Source organism: Solanum tuberosum, unplaced genomic scaffold (assembly GCF_000226075.1).
Source record: "Solanum tuberosum cultivar DM 1-3 516 R44 unplaced genomic scaffold, SolTub_3.0 scf00139, whole genome shotgun sequence".
Taxonomy (NCBI): domain Eukaryota; kingdom Viridiplantae; phylum Streptophyta; class Magnoliopsida; order Solanales; family Solanaceae; genus Solanum; species Solanum tuberosum.
Genome location: NW_006239063.1, coordinates 45,986 through 66,385, shown reverse-complemented (window position 1 = coordinate 66,385; position 20,400 = coordinate 45,986). Strand labels below are relative to the sequence as shown.

The window sequence follows — 20,400 nt, the reverse complement described above, 5'->3', positions numbered from 1 at the left end:
GTCCTTTGGACTGGTCAATAAGTCAAAGTAGGTGATGCACCTACTCGTTACCTACTAGCTTAGTTAAGTCAAGCAAGTAGCTCACTTGTTTTATTCCATTTTCTAAATATTAATCCCTTTTGCTTTAACTTAGGACTTAACTTTCAACTTTAAGCTCAATTACCATCTTACTGTCTCGAGTTTAAATACTCATGTTGGAGTTAACTTGCAGTACACATGTTGAAACGTGCAAAGTGTCACATCACCTTCCGAGCTAGTTTAAACCAACGCTAATCATATAAGAAACATGGTCCCTCGCCTATACTATAATGTTATGTCAAGTATCACAAGAATAGAATAAGCATATGCATAATACGGGCTGTTACAGAAATTGTATCATGACCAGCAGATCACGAAGCGAGAATCCAGTCCTGGAGACCTTGTGTTGTTTTCAACTCAAGGCTTCAGTTGTTTCCAGCTAAATTAAGATCAAAGATGTCTTGTCCATTCAAAGTAGTACAATTGTTTCAATCTAGAGCTCTGGAACTATATAATCAAAAAGGTGAGTTGTACAAAGTTAATCGCCAGCGGGTGAAGCAATGCATTGGTGTGCCAAAGGAAGTAAAGGTAATGGATTTTATGTACCTTGATAAAGTCTGAGTAATCAAGGCACATGAGTCATGTCCCATGTTAAATCTGGCGCTAGTTAGGGCAACCCAAAGTTTGTATATATACATTGTTGTACAATTAATATTTGATTGATGTATTTGATAGGGTGTTAAGTGTGCAGGACTAAGACATAACAAAATTTGGCACTGCAGTTCTGACGGACCATCGGAGACCTAACAGACTATCATTCCCTGTCATCGGATGTGCATGAAAAATGCATGCTCTCTGAACTTTTGTGACTTGTGGATTGAAGTGTTTTCAGGTCAACTGTCACTACTAGTCATCCTAAGCATGTTCACCTCGACATTTGATGAGGAAATCAAGGAAACTGACAGAACGTCATAAGTGTGACAAACAGTCAGCGGTACTATCACACTTAGGTAATCATTTAAACCCTAATTCTTTTAAGACCATTCCCAAATACCCTAACCAAAAATCATCCCTCCACTAACCCATACCCTAAAGCTGACCCAGTTCCTATTACCCAACCCAGATCTAAACCTATCGGCCCACCAACCCAACCTGGCCCATTTTGGACAATTTAATTGGGGAATTTCAAATTCCCCATTTCCAAATGCAAACTACGACCCTTGCTCCCCTTATTCCTAGAAAGTCACGATTCATTTCCTCTTCCCTAACTGTTACAAACTTCCCCAACTTCTCTCACCCACAATTCCACCAAACTTACAAAGAGTTTTTTTTTCTTCTTCTTTCTTTCCTCACATTCCAAAAATCAACCACACACTATCATCCAAACCAAATCCACACACTGAGAGGCTGAAGATAAAAAGGATCAGAAATTGTTTTGTTCATCTCAATTAGTTTATCAAAGTCTATGTATGTTACAATTTCATAGTTTCTTGATATTGATTTGGACAAAAGTTATCATGAATTGGATTGTGATTAAGGTTGATGTCTAAGTATACCTATATGTTTGATTGATATGAATTTTGTTGAACAATGAATATGTTAGGAGTCATTTGTTGGTAAATGTTTGCCAGGTGTTCTTTGTATCTATGTGGGTTGTATTGGTTGATATTGTGTATGTGTGGGTTGTGTGGGTTGAACTGGTAACTAGCCTATATGTATATAGTTATTATATATATAAAAAAAGGTATAATTCATGAAAATCACTAAAAGAGTTTAAATTTGTTAAATTTTAAGTGACGGTTCCCAATGATAGATTGAGTGACAACATTCTTAAGGGAAATCATCACTTTTGTATTTATATTTTTCTATTACATAGAAGAAGTCTGAAAACTCATTAGTGTAGACAAATGAATTTTCTAAGGTGATGTCTAAGTAACCCTCGTTATGCTTAAATTGGGGTTGATATTTTGTAACAGCTCGAATTTCAAAACGTCTAAATTAACTCGTATCTTCGTGGAAAGACAAGGAAGGTGAGTAATAAATTAAGAATGATGTGGTATATCATATTTTAAGTGTACAAGGGTTGTATCTCAAGTTTTGAAGTTAGGTAAGCGGCAAAAGAAAAGTTGGTGAAAGTTATCGTAAGTTCCTTTTTAAAGATTTCTCTGAAATTGGGGTCAAATGTCTTGGATATTTTCTCCCAATATATAAAGAGTTAAAAGCCCTATCACCCATTAAATCGTCAGCCTACGAGTCTAGTTTGCAACTCACAAAACCTCGTATCCAACCAACATCGGAGTAAAAGGGGATGAGGGTTTTACTACGGACTGCCGAGGCAGAATCCGGGTCGGGTCAAAAATGTGGTATGTCGGCTTACTCAACGTTTTAAGCCATGAAAACATTTATTTTCACTACCAAACCAGAAAGAAAGCTTAAGAGAGGGTTCCTATGGAGTTCTTACATGATGAAGGTTAGTTTTTTACGATTTCTACCATTAAAGGTTGCCCCATGCCTAGAAATGTGATCTCAACACGTGGCAATCATTTTTCCCTTCTATTAGCTACATTTGGAGCTAGTTTTTGAAGATATAAATTTTGTAGTTGTAGGTGTTTCTTCAAGGTTTACAATTGGTTAACTAAGGTAATCATCTCGGGACTCTTTTAAGATTGTTTTTATGAATTTCTATGGACGTTTCGACAAGTTGGGGCAATATGGTAAATCTGCCGATTTAAGATTAATTATGAACTATTTATAGGTGCGTACCAGCTGTGTATATATAGTGTTTGTGAAGCTTAGGACATAAGGAATAACTTTCGTGAAGGAACTACGGTCTTTCAAGCGTTCATTAGAAAGGTATGTTAAGGTTATTCCCTGCTTACGACATGTTTCCTTAAAGCTTAGGAGCAATGTAATTGGGTTGTTATCGTTGTTATACTTGTAGCCATTATTGTTGATTGTTGGTTGCTCGAGTGTATATAATCCTCCCTTGTCAGAATTCTTATTCAGTTAGTGGCGTCCCTATGTTGGACACGACTTAGAGGCTATTCATATAGGTTGCTTATAGTTAAATTGCTCGCTTTTAGCCTACTGAATTGTTATTGTTGGCATTGGGGCTATTGTGGTTAGCTGTAGGAATGTGATCTATTCCTAGAAGGTCTATGTTCTACCTTCAGGGCTATATCGATGCCTAGAAGGGCTATGAGTTGCCTACGGGGATATATTGATGCCTAGAAGGGCTATGAATAGCCTACGGGGCTATATTCATGCCTAAGAAGGCTATGTGCTGCCTACAGGGCCATGTTGTTGCCTAAGAAGGCTATGAGTCTTCTATAAGTTATATTAATGCCTAAGAGAGTTATGTGCTGCCTACGGGGAAATATTATTGCCTAAGAGGGCTAGTGACTGCCTACGGGGCTAGGGGACTACCGAAAGGAGTATATAGAGTGATTGGCACCTTCTAGGCTTATGGGGCCTGGGTAGGTGGTCTTGTGTGATGTTTGTACCTGCCGAGCTTATGGGGGCTTGGTTAGGTTGTTGTTTTATTATTATTTTTGATATGTTTAGATTTAGGAGCAGGTTAGTACACTTATCTTATCCTTGATTTATTTATCGGATTACTCCCAGTATATTAGGATACCTGCTCGTGGTCTATTGCCTTTCATACTCGGTATATTATTTTGTACTGATGCCTCATTGCCTGTTGATACTGCATTCATACCTGCAGGTCCCGACAGAAGACCCAGTAGACCTCCTCAGCAGCAGGATTGACTTCTATCCGATTGGCGATCCCCTTTCTTTCGGAGCTGCCAGAATTGGGAGGTTTGTTAGCTTTTGTTGTATATATCTTTACGGGTAGGTTGGGGCCCTGTCCCGCCAATCTTTTCTACTCTTAGAAGCTTGCAAACTAGTGTGGGGGAGTCTATAGCTACGTTATGGCCATGTTGGTATAGTTTGTTGGTTTGTTGAAGCTTGTTAGTTGTTTGATGTATTATCTTGATATATACCTGCTTTCAGTTTTGGTATAGAGATCATGGTGTCCTCAACGGTCCAATCAAGACTTCTGTGCTAGTTGGCTATTTCTTTATATGAACTCTTGGGAGTAGCCGTTTCTTTTATTGATCTGTTTACAGGGGCCTTGCCGGCCGAGGGCTTAATTTTAAGCTGAGATATACTTGTTTGTTTCCTTGATTGCATGTGGCTTCTATGCTCTAGTAATAAATGGTTCAGCAGGGTCGATTCGAGCCTGAGTTTTGGCATTAGGAGCCAGTTGCACCCCTTGAATCTGGGGCGTGACAATTTTGCTACATTTTGAGATTTACAACTCATGCGAGTTTGTAACCTTAATAACGTAGTGAAACATTAACACACATTGAAAAGAAAAGAATAAACTGGTTTGTGACAATGTGTTAGACGAGCCTTCACACATGTGACAAACCATCAAAGGCAGCTCACAAAGGCAATTTTTAAAAATCAAGCTGAAAAGTTTCTGATGGCAAGCCTAACGGATCGTCACACCTGACGGGCTGTAATACTTATCATTAGATCTGCAGTAACTATCGTGACTCTCTATTTTTTCTGACGTTGGAACTAATGGACCGTCACACTCGTGATGGGTCGTCTAACCAACTCATCAGATGTGCAGAAACATAAAAAGTCTTTGATCTTTTCGAATGGTGGAACTGACGGATCTTCAAACTTGTGACGAGCCGTCAGACCAACCCGTCATGTATGTATAAACATAAAAAGTTGCAAAGCAGCGCCCAATACACCGGCAACTCTGGTATTTTATGACGATAGGACTTGATAGACTGTCAGACCTCTAACGGCCATCCACTTCACTCTTCATGCATTTCTCTAACTAAATTTCTTGAGCTTTTGCTTATCGATTCCATGTCCTTTTGTACTAATATGTTCCTCTACAAGTACTAATTCATCCCAAGTTGGCCCCAACATGTAGGGGTGCCCAAAAGAGATCGACTCATCAACTAGTGGATGAGCAGACTGACTGGGAAAAGGAAGTACAAGAGGTCTCACCTAGACCCATGACTAGAGCTACGTCAAGGAAGTAGCAAGTATCTCCTGATGTGAAGAGTGGGATGAATCAATCACCAACTCTAGTTATGACTTTTCTGCTTCTGAGATGGCTGAGGAACACGCATCAGCTAAGGATGCATTCGAAATTGATATCCTGGAGCTGGTACGAGGTGAAACCATTAAGACCAAGAACCTGGGGTATTGTGATGCCATGAGGTGGTCTATCGAGGGATCTGCGAGATGCTACAATGAAGGACTTGTAGTGACACCCCGGGGTAGTGTGAAATGAAATATAGCTGAGGAGGCTCAGGTGTCAGCATCTAAATTGCCAGAGTACTCTGAGATCGAGCGAAGGTTCAAAGAGTACCACCTCGAGTGGATTTTGGAGGAGCCTAGGCTACTACCTAACCATGGTCCATGAGTTATATGTGAACTATGCAACTTTACTTGATCAGGTCCCTAAGTTATTGAAGGCAAAGCTTGTCCGGCTACCAAAGGTGATGGTCCATGGTATACAAGTTGATATTCACCGACGACTATAAACAAGTTTTTTTTGGGCCTGAGTATACTCCTACATCAAAAACGACTGAACTTGATTACAGGATGTGTGAGAGCCTCCAACAGCTTCCCTGGTTTTCTTAGGTACTGAAGATCAGCCTTCGTGGTTAATAAACACTAAGGAGAGGTTTCCAAAAGCATCACTATCAGTCCCTGCTAAGTTTTAGTGGAGTGGTGCAATATAGGTTATTGTCGATCGGGGAAACAACACATTGGTTAAGGGTAAGGTGGTGTTGGTATCTACTTTACTATCGATATTCCCAATAGACTGTGGGATAATTATTTTTGGTAAGATCTAGGCTCGGGTAACTAGATCGGCCACGTCACTACCATTCTCGTGTCTGATTACTAGCATATGCAAAGCTACAGTGTTGTCTATATTAATAGGGGTTGATGAAGAGATTGTTGTTGCAAAGAAGTTTTATATTGAAAAAAATTAAGGATGAGACACAACTTGAGATACAGGTGCACAAGCCGGAACCACAAGTATTTGGATCAGTCGTGTAGCCTGGGGCTGAGATAGGAAGATTCCCCATAACGTCCACATGCACAAATACACAGACTCAGACATAGTCTGCATCATAGGTTCCAGGTACACATTTTAAGACTATTGACAATACATCATCTTTGTCGAACCTTTCGCCATATGCTTTCACTCCCAAGAATTTTTCCAGATTAGTTAAGAGGGATGACAGGAATGAGAAGAAGATAAAGTTGTTCGTTGAGCACCTTGGCCCGTTTATTGATAGGGAGATTTCAGTGGCATTAGATCCATACAATGATATACATGCCCAGATGGACGTCATGGAGTCTTGAATGAATTACCGGCAGCAAGAGCTCATAGTTCAAGATTTGGCACAATTTTTGGCTAAGTTTGCACAACCTCGGGATGATATTCAGGAGTTGCGTGAGAGACCAGCCGTAGTGTTCCATATTCCAGAGGTTTAAGAATTGAAGAGGGAGAATCTCTTTATTGATTTATTAGGTGATGACCTCCCTAAAGCCGCAAGCAAGGTGTCGGTAGCAGATGATGAAAAAGAAAAGAGAAGAGTAAGATGAACCATCATTGTGCGAGGGATGAGAGGGAGCAAACAATCGAGGCTATGCGGTTGTCACGACATGAGGAAGAGGTGATACTGGAGGAGCTGCAAGCCCATGCATTTGGGGCTTCCTCTATTGGATTACAAGCTGAGAGGACTCTGTGTAATGGAGTTGATATTTCTATGGAGTCACAAACTCCTATTATTCTACCATCAGCTGCTAGATCCCTCCCGTTGCACCATTGAGTATAGTGGGCACTACCGGCACCATTATAAAGGTTCTTGGGGCTATCACAGCTCCATCATTTGTGCTAGACTTTGAAGCCTTTCGATGAAAAACCTCACGCTCTGAGCTTCATTGTGTTTTTGTGATGAATTGGGGACAATGCATATCTTTTGGAGGGGTGCATCTTTGAGCATCTTGCACCGCCTAAGGTTTTTTGTTGTCATGTTTGTTTTTCCTTAGGTGCTAACTAGTAGAACCGGTATATTAAGGATTGTTAAATTGTGCTTGTATATATGTGTGATATATCGAGTCAATTTATAGATTTAGTCCTATACAAAATGTTTGCAACAGTTATTATTAAAAAAATAGTTTGCATTTAAATGTGTTGTTGATAATATTATGGATTGTTAATGATCTTTTTATGACATATGTTGAGTATGAATGAAACAATTGTGTTTAAAGAGATATATATAAAACTTGGCAGTTAGAAGTTGACAGTGCATACTAGGTCATGTGTGATTGTGAGCATTTGTGCACTATTCTTGCTTTGTATATGCATCTAGAACTTGCATGGTTTATGTTGCATTGGCTGAAAGATAATGGATTAGAAAAGGATCATAGGCCGTTTTTGAATTTAGTCCACTCAACCTATAAAGACCAACCAACTGAACAAGAAAATTATTTGATCCCAAAGTTTGACCCTTAATGATAACCTATTTGTTATTAACTTGTTTAACTTCCCCATTTATTTGGAAACTGTTTCTTTGGCCCTGGTTCCTTCTTGGACATCGTGTACCTTAGCTCAGGAAAAATGCCTAAGTTGAGGGTGGCTATCGTGAGTAAAGTAAAGATACAATGGGGCATGAATAAAGATAGGTTGATAATTATCAGAACTTGGGGAAGTGGCATGTCATCATGAGTTGAATGTTGAATAATATGTTATGTTCAATTAATAAAAAGGAAACAAAATGATGAGTCACATCCAAATGATCAAAAAATAAGAAATAAAAGGGAGAAACAAGGTTTACTAAGGAGGAAACAAAGGTGAAGATGGTTGCAAGGAGGAGATAGTCATTACTCTCAAATGTATCCCACCTTTACCTTGAGCCTACATTACAAGCCGACCAAGTCCTATAGTGATCCTAGTCCATTTGTTTGTGAAGTCGTTTTGAGAATAACAAGGGAAAGCCTATGGGTTGTGTGTGCATTACTTAGAATGAAATTGAGTGTTTTGTATTGTCCCTTAATAATAAATCTTGTCATGATGGACTTCTTTATAGCAAGGGCACTAAGATTGCACTGGTGATGGTTGAAGGTGTATGCCAAGTTGCTTGTTCATATCCAGATGTCATTCCTAGATCATTTTGAGTTGATGTATTAATTGATAAACATATTCATGTCTGACAAAAAAATGTTTGAAACTATTGTGAATGTTGATAGCCCTTATGTGTTGCTTCAGAACAAGCAAATGTTTTAAATTGAGGGTGTTGATGTGCCGGCATTTGACAGCACATTTGATATTTTTAGCTATGAATAATTGTAAGTTCTTAAGCAACGATAGTGTCTTTTGATAGTTTTTCTACTGTGTTAGACATGAAATCAGCCAAGGGGAGAAATAAAGCAAAATGGAGTTAAGTGTTGCGAAAGGAGAGCTTGAACGACGGGCACCATTAGACCTGTGACGAGCCGTCAGGCGAATCATCACACCTTCGGGAATACTACAACTCTCTGAAGTTATGTGTGATGAAGGATGAAAAACCATCAAACCTCTGACTGGACATCAGATGCAACGTCATACTTGCAGAATCATAAACACTCTTTGAAGATCAAATGACGGCTAATGCGATGGACTGTCACATCTGTGACGGGCCATCAGACTCAACGTCATATGAGCCTCGAGATTTCTACTTTCTGTTTTTATAATTCAAATTTCCTGGAACTATAAATAGTTTTTTAGGGTTTTATTTTGCTATCTTGTTTTAGAGAAGAACACAATACTACTTGAGCAAGTTTTGAACGAGAGTCAGCATTGACTCATTGAAATCAAGGTGTTGTTTGCCTTTACCCTTTTTGTAAGTAATTACTTCTTAAATGAATGCAATTCTATCTGTTTTTTTAATAATCATGAATGGCTAAATCCCACAACCAAGGATTGTGGAATCCATGACGACTTAACCTAAAAATAGGGTTTTTACAAAATGAATAGAGTGTTGTGCGTGTATGTCTTGTTAACTCTTTCGTCTTAATCAACTTCTAATGGTTGCAAACATTACAACATGTTTTAAGATTAGCTTGTTTGACTAAATATGGCAAAAACTTAAAAAAAGAGTTAATAACAATAATTCGAGAATTCAGACTTGTCTAATGGTTAATACTATAGTAAAATTAACCAACTTCAGTATTTGTGTGTGAAATAGTTGGAACATTTTTAGTTCAAAAGAATAAAAGTGAAATACATTTAATTTGGTTGAGAAATAGAGGCGAACCCCGGATTTGAAGATAGGGGGCACCACTAAGAATGGCTCAAGGGTAAGGCTAGGAGTGGCTCAAGGGTAAGGTTAACAAAGCGCATTCGAAGGCTATATTTATCGATGGATATTCTTTCTCTAGGATCCGATTTAAGTAACAGCAAATCAAACTCATCTATAAAACACGAAGAATTGTCTCTAAAACTAGCACTTGGTTGAGAAGAATTATTTTCATCACAAATCTATCCATTTCAAACCACAAGAATCAACAACAAATTCTTACAAAAAATACGCTTAAAAAGAAGAACTTACCAATTTATGCAGAGATAATAGGAGTAGGACTTCAATTATGCAGTGAAGAATACTTGTAAGTTGTAGGATTTTCAGCATGTGTTAGGATTTTTATTTGTTTTTAATTTCAATTAAAAAGAGGAATGGGGTAGATGAGATGACAAAAAAAGGGTGGTTAAGAAAGGGGGTGGGGCCAGATGAGCTGAGAAAAATGAGTTTTAATAAAAGGTTAACTCTAACGAAAAAACTGATTTTAAAAAAAAATCTCGCAGAAATCGAACATGCGCGGTTGCACTTTGAAATGACGACTTCGACCAATGCACCCAAGCGATTTTTAGATTTTAGTTATAAGGGTGCACAATTAAATATATTATTATTTTATCAACTATATATATATATATATATATACACACACGAATTTTTCTTAAAAGTTATCGAGTGCATGTGGGTCTGCCTCTATTGAGAAACAATTGGATGTAACACAAGTTTGATAAACTGATAGACTAACGACGCAAGATGAAGTCCTATAATTAACCCTAAAATGGTCAAATAGTCTTGGTGAACACAATTCTGGTTATTTTTCTCTATTAATTCTAAATCAAGTAATATTGTTGATTGGTACTTGTTACAAATTGCTTTTCAAACCAAATCCCATAATTTTCCATTTGTTTTAGAAATAAGTAAGTAAAAGTAGGTAATCGCATACGACTTAGTCTCGCCTTATTTCCTGTGGGATTTGACCCCAACCTAGGTGGGTTCTATATTTAACGACAACCGCTTTGTACTTCTTAATTGAGGTGTAAGTTTGGGCGTATCACTTCCTAAAATAGGGTTAATAACACTTTGGTCTCGGTTATTAGTGAATTCTAGTTTTAGTCCTTATGATACCTAACTAAGTACGATTAAACTTCAACGATATAAAATGTGTCCTTTTGACCCTTTTGCTCATGAATATTCACAAATAATTTTTAAAATTATTAACCGGTTCACAGTTTAATTATACATGTGTAAATGTTAAGCTTGTGCAATTATTTTATAGTTGATGGTAATATACTTCTATGAATAGTTCGAATATAACTATTTCCTATATAAAAGGTCCAAAAATACACATTTTAATTAAGGGAAAATTAGCAAACTAGTCACAATCCCTAACATAATTATTAAAAACATCTACACTTTAAAATAATTATTAAAAATGTCAATATGTTAATATTTTAGAAAATAAATTGTATCCTAATATAACTAATTTCATTTCCTTTTAATTTTCAAATCAGGCACACATTGGACCATTTTTTTACTCCCTATCCAGTAAAAAAAGGGAAAAAGGTCTAAAAAATACTCCAACTTTGGCTGAAATTGTTGTTACGATACCAAACTTTATGGAGGACTTTTTACCCCCTACACTATTTAATAGTGTATTTTAAAGGTATATATTTAATAGGATATTTTAAAAGTTACACAACTTACCCCTCTTTCTAGGTTTTACCCCGAATCACTCCTTTCTCTCTCTTCCCTTTTTCACTATTGTTATCTCATTTTCTTGTTCAAGAAAATCAACTATTCAAAAATTGTAGAGGAGGAGGAGGAGGAGGTTGCAAAAATTGTATTCATACCAGAATTCTATTCATATTAATTTTTGTTTGTCAATTGTTTTTCTTTTACTTAACATTTGTAATTTTTTATGAAGAACATTGTATTTTTTTTTAGTTTGTAGTCATTCTAATAGGTATGTCAAATGGATTTGTATTGTTAAGCATAGATGTATCCTATTTTTTTCTCAGTCAATTTGTAATTTTTTTTATAATATTGTATCATTCTCAATAGATTGTATTATTTTCATTATGTCTGTTATTTTTTTCCCAAAATCTTGTATTCTTATTTCTTTGACAGAGAATTTTTTTTTTAGAATATTGTATGATTTCCTCAACAGATTGTATTATTTTCACCATGTATGCTATTTTTTTTCAGAATCTTGTATCCTTTCATAAATCATATTCATATGTAATGATTAGATTATATTGGGATATAATCAGTAATATTTTTATAATACAAATAAAAGAAAAATATATTTGACAGTCATGTAATACAATTTTGACCACTGAGATACAATTCATGATTAAGATCTTGATAAAGGAGAAAAATGGAGATTGAAACTGTTCATCCAATCGAATGAGAAAGGGAATTTCTTTGAAATTGTAACTGATGAAAATTTTAAGTGATATATTTCTTTTTTAAAATATTCTCTCCCTTGATTTTCTCTTTTCTGTTATTAAATAGTTTTATTCTTGCAAATCAAACAAATAAAAAATACATTACTCAGATACATAACAAACTAAAATATTGACATTTTAAATAAATATTAATAGTGTGGCTATGGAGTCCTATTAAATATGAAAATATTGACATTTTGAAAATCTTCCATTTAATTAATTAAAGATAAACGTGTTACAAGGACAAAATTCAAAATTTACCAATACCAAAGGAGCCAAAAGTGGTATTCTCCCTAATTAATAAGAACTCTTAACTACACCTTGACATCATTGAGGACCTAAAAAGACACTCTGAGTCGAACAATAGTTGTTCACTATTGACTTTGTACACTTCTTAAGAAACTATAAATAGAAGGATAATTTTACTATATCACCCTTTGAATATAGTAAATAGTAAATATAATGTCTTGAAAAATGTAATAGAAAAATAACTATAATTAATGATAAGGGTAAATTAGGAACTAAGTGTAAAATAATTCATTGATTTCATAAAGAGAACAAGTATTGTTGGACATCCCAAAATAATATAGTGGACAATTATTATTGAACGGATGGAGTAAATTTTTCTATAAGATAAATGGAGGAATAGGTTATTTTGGGAGAGGAATAGGTCTAACTTCCTAATATTCACAGAAGTCATTAAAGGAACACGTTAAATAGATTAATTGTCATGACACATAAAATGTAAAACGTGAACTTACATGTTCTTTATGTAGTGGAAGTGGAAGAGTGAAACAAATTGTGGTTGGAATCATTCCTCAGTGATGGTTGTCCCGGTATGTTGGATCAATAGAAGGTAACCATTTGTATATATTTATTAATACAGCACCAAGGTTTTACTGAAACCATATTTACAAGTGAAAAAGAAGAATAAACTGCTTCATCAACCTAATAAAAAAAACAAGTGTCTATCACTGAAGCAATATCTTCTATGTATCTCTGGTTAGGCCCAAAACAGAAAAGTCCAAAGCAATTCAACTTGATCCTCTGAAATGAACTGCTAATGTCTTCAAAACATCTGAAATTTCTCTCTTTTCAGAGTCCACCAAATGCAACTTGGATCAATCCTCTATACATCTCTGTGTCAACTATGTACTTGCTTCTTCTCAGTTGAGCAAGACCTCAATAATCTTTCTTGACATCATCCAAACAATACTTCTGCGACTAATGAAGATCTTCCATAGCATGGCAATCAAGTTCTATCTCTCTTAGGCATTTCTAAAATGTTTTGGCCTCATTTCATTTCACTAGATGGTATTATTTTACTGGATTATTTTGACTTACATATGTCTTGGTAATAATGAAAGAGAAATATTGAACTAGTGTTTGAAAAGTTAAATTGATAGACACATCCCGTCAAGATTTATAATTTGAATATATTAATGAATTTAAATTATTGATAATTGCAAAATATATGTAAATATGAAATGATGTCAAACATTTTAGTACTTCCATATGATAAAAAAAAGAAGAGCATATATTGCTACAGGGAGAGTACTAGTATTATTTTTCCTATAGAGATATAAAAAGAGAAGGTACTTAAATGAAAATGGACAAACATTTCAAGATATTGGATAAAAAGATTGCAGTAAACGTATGTATGACACCACTTTCTTAATCATACCAAGTACTTTTGTCATATTCCTTTGGCCGATAATATGCCTAGAAATACTAGGCCAAGATATTGGAAAAGAAGGAAAAGTTTGACAGCAGAGGGCCGGGAGCCCCGAAGGACCAACAAGGCATATCATAGTATACAAGTTTACTATGTCCACAGCATAAGCTTCCAAAAGGAAAATTCAAATCAACAATTAAGCCTTTCGCTTACCTGACACATGTCTTCGCGCTAGCGACAACTTGGACCTTTTATGAACACTCCTTTCATCTTCACTATCCTCACTGTCCAATACAATCACAGCTTCACATTGTGGTGATTCTTTTTCCTGTTGCTTCATGTTCTTGTTATAGTATATATTCTCGTCTTGGTTGGGCTGCTTATGATCACATAAGTTCTCACATGAAAGGGCTGTGGAATGTTGTCCAGATTGAGAGGTCAACTGAAAGATATTGTCCTTACCCTCTCCAGAGTGCTCTATAGCTTGTAGTGGCAGATTCTTCAAAGTCCCACAATGATTAGATGACTTCCTAGTCCACACATCACAAGTATCACCAGTTTGTGAAGGAAATAATAAACTGGACGCTGAATCAGTGCATGCATCAGATTCTGAAGCAGGTAGGTTTTGAGATGGAGCTAAATTCTCTTTATCACACTTCTGATGACATTGAGATGAACTGGATGTGTCAAAAGGATGTCTCCTGCCAGTTAAACCCAGCTTCTTATGCCTCGTGAAGAAACCATTTCCATTTTGATCAGAAGCCTTTTTATGAGGTTGCTTATTGTTATGACCAGGGGTCCCTGACAACAAAAGAGTTTGACATGATGCAGTGGACTGAAGTTGGACTGACAGCTGAGGCTTGACCTGCAACTTCTCAAGATCCTCGTGTTTTTGGGTGAAATCGGTTGACTTAAGCAACAGCTTATTTGTACTCTTATTTATGCTGACATTTCTCATCTCACTATTATGTGGATTGGCAGTCTTCCCTGAATTGCTTACAGCCTGTGGCAAGGCCTGTATATCTGCATAATTCAGAAAAATACTTTGGGGTTCCAAACTGGCAGAACATTTAGTTTTTGCCATATAGTTCTTCTTCTCACCATTTCTAACTTTAGATGGACTCACAATTTCTGAAGATAGTTTCTTGGTTCTCTGTTGTACTTCATCCTGATTCAAGTCACACTCGATGGGAAATTCTTCCATACCTTGTTTGCTAACTTCCATCTGCTTAGTTAAGATATGATCAATAGGCACTTCACTCACAGTCTCACCATTATGCCTTTGTGCACGTCCAGCAGAGTCTAGTGACAACTTTCTGCTGAGTCCACGTAATCCCTTCTGGTTCACAAAATGATCAGGGACCTCAGATTTTGGTATATTTAATTCTTTGACTTCAACCTGCAGGGATCATGTGTGAGATTTGGTCAAAACCTAATAAACATAATCATATTCATCTAAGCATCTTCTTACAATTCCTTCTCTTGCATTTGTAAGAGTTTGGATTTCTTGGTCATGACCCCCAAAATCACTTGCTCCAGACGTGGCGTACTTTTGAGTCATTGATCTTGCCTTGTGGTCAAATGCTTGTCTATTGTATTTGTACTCCGTGCTCTGCACATAATAAGCATTACGAGCACACTACAATCAAACAGGGTAGGTTCTAGTACAAATTACCACACTGCAAGAATATTAACTCACCGCGTCATGCATTAACCCATCATCAGGATTAGGCTCACTTAGTAACAAACCTATACTTGTTAAGACAGTTGAAATATTCAAAGATGGCTGCCATGCTCCCTGTTTTATTGAATTGACCACCACTATGAGCAATATATAAAAACACAAACTTTTGTTAAATTTACGAGAGTTATTATAGAATGGTAGATATCAAAGATTGCATGTACGCAGAAAAAATAGATATCCGAGATTCAAAAGCAGCATAATAAACATGAATATTATGGTGTTTAAGTTAAGCTATGATTCTGTAATCATTGGCATGTGAAGACTCTTAAATGTTAGTTCCCCATGTGTGAAGTCCAATAAGATAATTCAAGCAGAATGAATACCATTACTTGATCAGTAATATAGAAGAAGATTGGCCTCCAAGGCCTAGCTCAAGTGGCAAAAGGTGGAGGATTTGTGGCTTAGGTCGCAGGTTCAAGCCCCCACACCACGCAAAGCGAAGCCCGGTATTAAGTGGAGAAGGGGTAGAGGGGCGGGGTCCCCAGTTAATCCATTGAGTTTAAAAGGCTAGTGATTGGTCCAAAGGGCAGGTCAAAAGACGGATTTCTCGGTTAATCAAAAAAAATTATAGAAGAAGATTGGCCTCCAAGGCCTAGCTCAAGTGGCAAAAAGGTGGAGGATTTGTGGCTTAGGTCGCAGGTTCAAGCCCCCACACCACGCAAAGCGAAGCCCGGTATTTAAGTGGAGAAGGGTAAGAGGGGCGGGCCCATTATCCATTGAGTTTAAAAGGCTGTGATTGGTCCAAAGGGCAGGTCAAAGACGGATTTCTCGGTTATCAAAAAAAAATTATAGAAGAAGATTGCTTGAAGGCGTTCGCAAAGAGAAGATTTGACCCTTCAATGCATAACCAGCAAGCAGAAACTATCAGCAATTGTGACCATTGTCATGTGATAAAAAGGAATTGATTTGACTACAGCACATAAGGTAGATTCATTGGGAAACCATAAAAAGAGCAAGAGTGCTTGTGTACTTTATTCCTTACAGTGAAAAGATATTGTGTGGGTGCAATCTCTATACCTTATTCAGGATAATAAGAAAATTAATTTGGAAGTACAAGACAGTAGTCTAAAATTTACTCAATTAATAAGAAGAATGATTTGAAGAAAGTAACCAATTTAAAAATAAAAAATAAAAAGAATAATTTGAAGAAACAAAACCTCTATATGTTAAACATACATAAGCGAGCTACAAAGACGAGTGAAAGCCACTACACAGTCAGACTACTTGTGAAAGCAAAAGGAGCACATAAAAGATATCAAATGCTAGTAGCAGTCCAGGTCTCAAACTATTCCATTCCATGTTGGACAATCTTAACCAAGGATTAATATCAATTAGATCCTTAAGGAGAATCAACAGATGAGATGTTATGCACGATTGTGATCACTTGTACAAGCTCATAACTTGAGCAACTATTATACACTTTGAACCCAACATGAAATGATATTTATACAGGCTCTGGAAACTGGAAGAAGGCAACTTTCTTGTTACTGGATGATGGATTTTAGACAACACTATGCTAGTGCTGTCTGAATGTATGAGAGTTGCAGTGGTTTGAGTTTCCACATCAAGAAGACAAAGTACAAAATAAGTAAATCCCCAGGGCAAGTGCTATTTAACTATGTGTTTTCAACTCTCAATCAGAAGTCTACAACACTAGTTTTCACATAAAAATTGAAGTTACTAGTAATCTGACACAGTTGGCAAACCTTTGGAGGAAGATTGAGAATATCCAAGCAAATACGGCCACCATTATCAATATTTGGATGATAAATGGGCGTTAGGAAAGTGACAATGGGAGGCTGAAAGGGGTACCTGGTCAAACAAACAAATAAAGGTCAAGAATTGAACCACACAACACATAAAAAATTTAATTAAAAGAGAAGAAAAACCTTTCAGGTATCTGAACTTTGAGTTTAAAGTGTCCTTTAGCATACACAGTTCCTTCAGGGCCTTCAATTACTGCAAATAGTGTGGGGGGGAAAAAAGGGAATTCAACATAACTGGAGATAAATGAGAAATAATGAAAAAGAAAGTTGAAAATTTACAGGCATGAATGGAGGAAAGAGAGGAGGAAGAAGTAAGAGAAGGAAAGGAGGCGCCAGGAGGTGGATCGGTGAGAAGAAGCTTAAGCTCCCTTTGCATTCGGAGGTTGAGCCGCGCCTCTTGAGCCATTTCCTCTTATCTTAGGGCTCACACCACAGGACACACCAATTTAAAAACAGTATCCCATTCCCGCCCCCTAAATTTGAGAGCGAGGGAAAGTTTTCTTTTATTTATTTTTTTTGGTAAATTAATGCAACTGTCTTAAAAGGATGGTCAATTTATTTTTTTTCGTCCACAGGAAATTATAGTATAGTATTTCTGTTATAAAATAAATTATGTTTTTGGTTTTTTAATTTATTTTAAAATAAGTGATAGGAGTATTTTTTTTATATATAAATGATGTTTTAATTTTTTATTTATTTTAAAGTAAATGATATTTTATATAATCAAAAAGTCATCAATGATGTTTTTTTCTAATTTTAGTTTTATATAATGAAAAAGTACTAAATAAACTTTAGTAAAATATATTTTTATTTTCTAAAAATAAGTAATTTTTAAGAAGTGTTTCCAAATTGAAAAATACCATTTATTTTAAAATTGATGAAATGCTATATATATTATTCTAGTTGTTCAAAATGCCAAGTACAAAGATCTATTTTCTAATGTCCAAAAAGAACACCCTTATGAGTCATGACTAACTAGAATATCAAATACTAATTATTATTAAAGGGGGGAAATGATCAAAAATATCTCTTTAACTTTTACTCCCTCCATTACAAATTAATTGAATTGTTGAGACAATTTTCACTTTTCAAATTAACTTAATTATTTAATTTTCAAGACTATTTTTAGATTATTCTTCCAATTTTACCCTTCATTAGTTAGTATTGGAATTAGTTATTATAATTAATATTTAGTTATTTTAATCATAATTTTGACAATAATTAATAAGGGTAAAAATGGCAAGCTATGACTAATTTATATCTTTAATCTTCCTTTTCTTAAAGGGTGTGAACACATCAACAATTCAATTAATTTGAAATGAAGGAGTATTTATTAGTTGATCTTACTCTTATCACTAATATCAAGTTATTCATATTCCTACCCTTTATAAATTTATCATTCGTACACCTCATAGGAGGGAAATCTTCAAATCAACTAATATTACCCAATTTCAATTAAAATTATCTAATTTCCTCTTTTTATATAAATCTGACCGCTAAACAAAATTATTATTTTTTAATTAAATTTCCAAATGAATTCATCCCAAATTAAATTTCCAATTCATCTGTTTTATCTTCTTCATCTCCTTTCTCCATTGAAATAGTAATGTCAAAGTCTTAATGATAATAAATCTATTAGGTATTGCAACATCCTCCAATTTAGAGTCGTCCTCACAATTGGTTCAGAAGCACCCCCTCGATTGGCTGGGAATAATGGATTTAAGAAATCTGCATAGATGTGCCTAAGAGGGATGTTTGGGTAGGAATAATGGATGTATGAATCTAGTATATGTAATGTCACATTCCTATTTTTGTCACTCCGCTCTTAAAATAAGGAAATTGTTTTGAGAAAAAAAAGTTTTTTCAATTAAAGTGACATATTAAAAAGGGATTATTTATTAAATCAAAGTCGTCACTTAAAATTGAGTTTTGGTGTTCCAAGTCATCTTATTTAGATCCTTAATCAAAATGAAATTTATTGATCTGCAAACTAGAAATTCTGATCTGAGCATCCATACCCCAAATTTTGACCGAAGTCAATTCAAAGGCTCAAATCTCAATAATTTCCAATTTAGCACCTCAAATCCTAAAAAAGACACCAAATTCGAAACCGACAATTCTGTTAAACCAATTTCCACAATCTGAAACTGATAGAATCAACATAATTTCATTCCAACACTCAAAACTCTAAAAGACACTAAAAATTACTTTTTAACAATTTTATCCTTTCGAATCCTAAAATTCTCAAAATTCACAACTTTTAACTCAAAACTTGAAACCAATTTCAAAACTCATTCAAAAATGACTCGGGACCAATATCGGATGGGATAAAATGGTAATTTTATGAAAATTTCCAAAAATGACTGACTAGGTCATTATAGAAATGTTATTTTTCTTCGGCTTTTATTCCAAACTGGTTTTAACAGGAGTCGTATCACCTGGATCACTTGATTTACTGATTTTGAGATATTAGAGGCATCTCAGATGTACTTAATTTTTTTTATTTAACTAGTAAAATGAATTGACGCCCTTTCTTGCAAGATTTTTGGCTACTCATGATCCTCTATGGAGCTAATCGCACTTTTGGCTACTGCCTGATGCCCCTATTGATTGATCGTTGCCTATTCACATATTTGTCACGACCCAGGGGTACACCCTAGATGTAACATGGTGTACTTGACCCCGAAGGAATCTCATACAAGCCACTTAGCACATCATAACATAAGATAATAGAAAAGTACGGAAATTTTAAAACTTTATCCATACAATCAAAGTCTTTATAAAACGAAGCGGAAGTCTTACTACACTTTGTCTCAAACCATCTATTACACCTTTGAATAACTCTTGGGACATAGCCCATACAATAGTCTCAAAACATAAAGAAAGACATAAAGGAAATAGTGGTTTTGTCCCCGAAGCTATGAGGACTCACCAAGTCTTCAACTCCTTGCTCCTTAGAAACCTATCCTCAAGAATGGAACTTAAATCACCAAACCCTACATTTGATGAGAATGTAGGCAAGAGTATGCGTTAGTACAAAAGTACTAAATATGATAACTAGCATAACATCATAAGAGCATAACATAAGGGTTAGTCAACATAAGACATAATCCATAAGCATAAGATATAATAACATAATCATAAGCATAATCTCCAACATAGACATAATGTAAGCATTAGTCATCATAACGCATAATCCATGTACAGAGTCAAGTCTTAGACTTTCATATCATAAGAGAACAATTTCATAAGTAGCTTTAAGTTATATTTGTGCAATGCATGAATAAGACCCCATAATCCTATCCATACTAAGTATCACTTTAGGTTATCATACTCATACTTCTTGATTGGAGACTAGTCCCACTTTTTA

General features: G+C 35.6%; 1 protein-coding gene across 1 annotated transcript; it reads right to left on the bottom strand.

Annotated features, from left to right (window-relative positions):
• Positions 1-13,322: 13,322 nt before the first annotated feature.
• On the bottom strand, positions 13,323-17,516 carry LOC102578657 (uncharacterized). The gene is made up of 6 exons (XM_006351871.2): positions 17,310-17,516; positions 17,154-17,223; positions 16,971-17,076; positions 15,220-15,318; positions 14,992-15,132; positions 13,323-14,919 (listed from the first exon to the last, which is right to left on the bottom strand). Exons 1-6 carry the CDS (start codon positions 17,434-17,436, stop codon positions 13,717-13,719), a joined length of 1,746 nt encoding a protein of 581 aa, XP_006351933.1. The 5' UTR covers positions 17,437-17,516; the 3' UTR covers positions 13,323-13,716.
• Between the last annotated feature and the right edge of the window lie 2,884 nt (positions 17,517-20,400).

Bases quoted from the DNA above. Each gene is read 5' to 3' on its own strand.
- LOC102578657 (XM_006351871.2), bottom strand. From the start codon at position 17,436: ATGGCTCAAGAGGCGCGGCTCAACCTCCGAATGCAAAGGGAGCTTAAG. The intron at 17,224-17,309 runs GTAAATTTTCAA...CACTATTTGCAG, and splicing joins TCTTTCCTCCATTCATGCCT to TAATTGAAGGCCCTGAAGGA. The intron at 14,920-14,991 runs GTAAGAAGATGC...TGATCCCTGCAG, and splicing joins CAAATGCAAGAGAAGGAATT to GTTGAAGTCAAAGAATTAAA.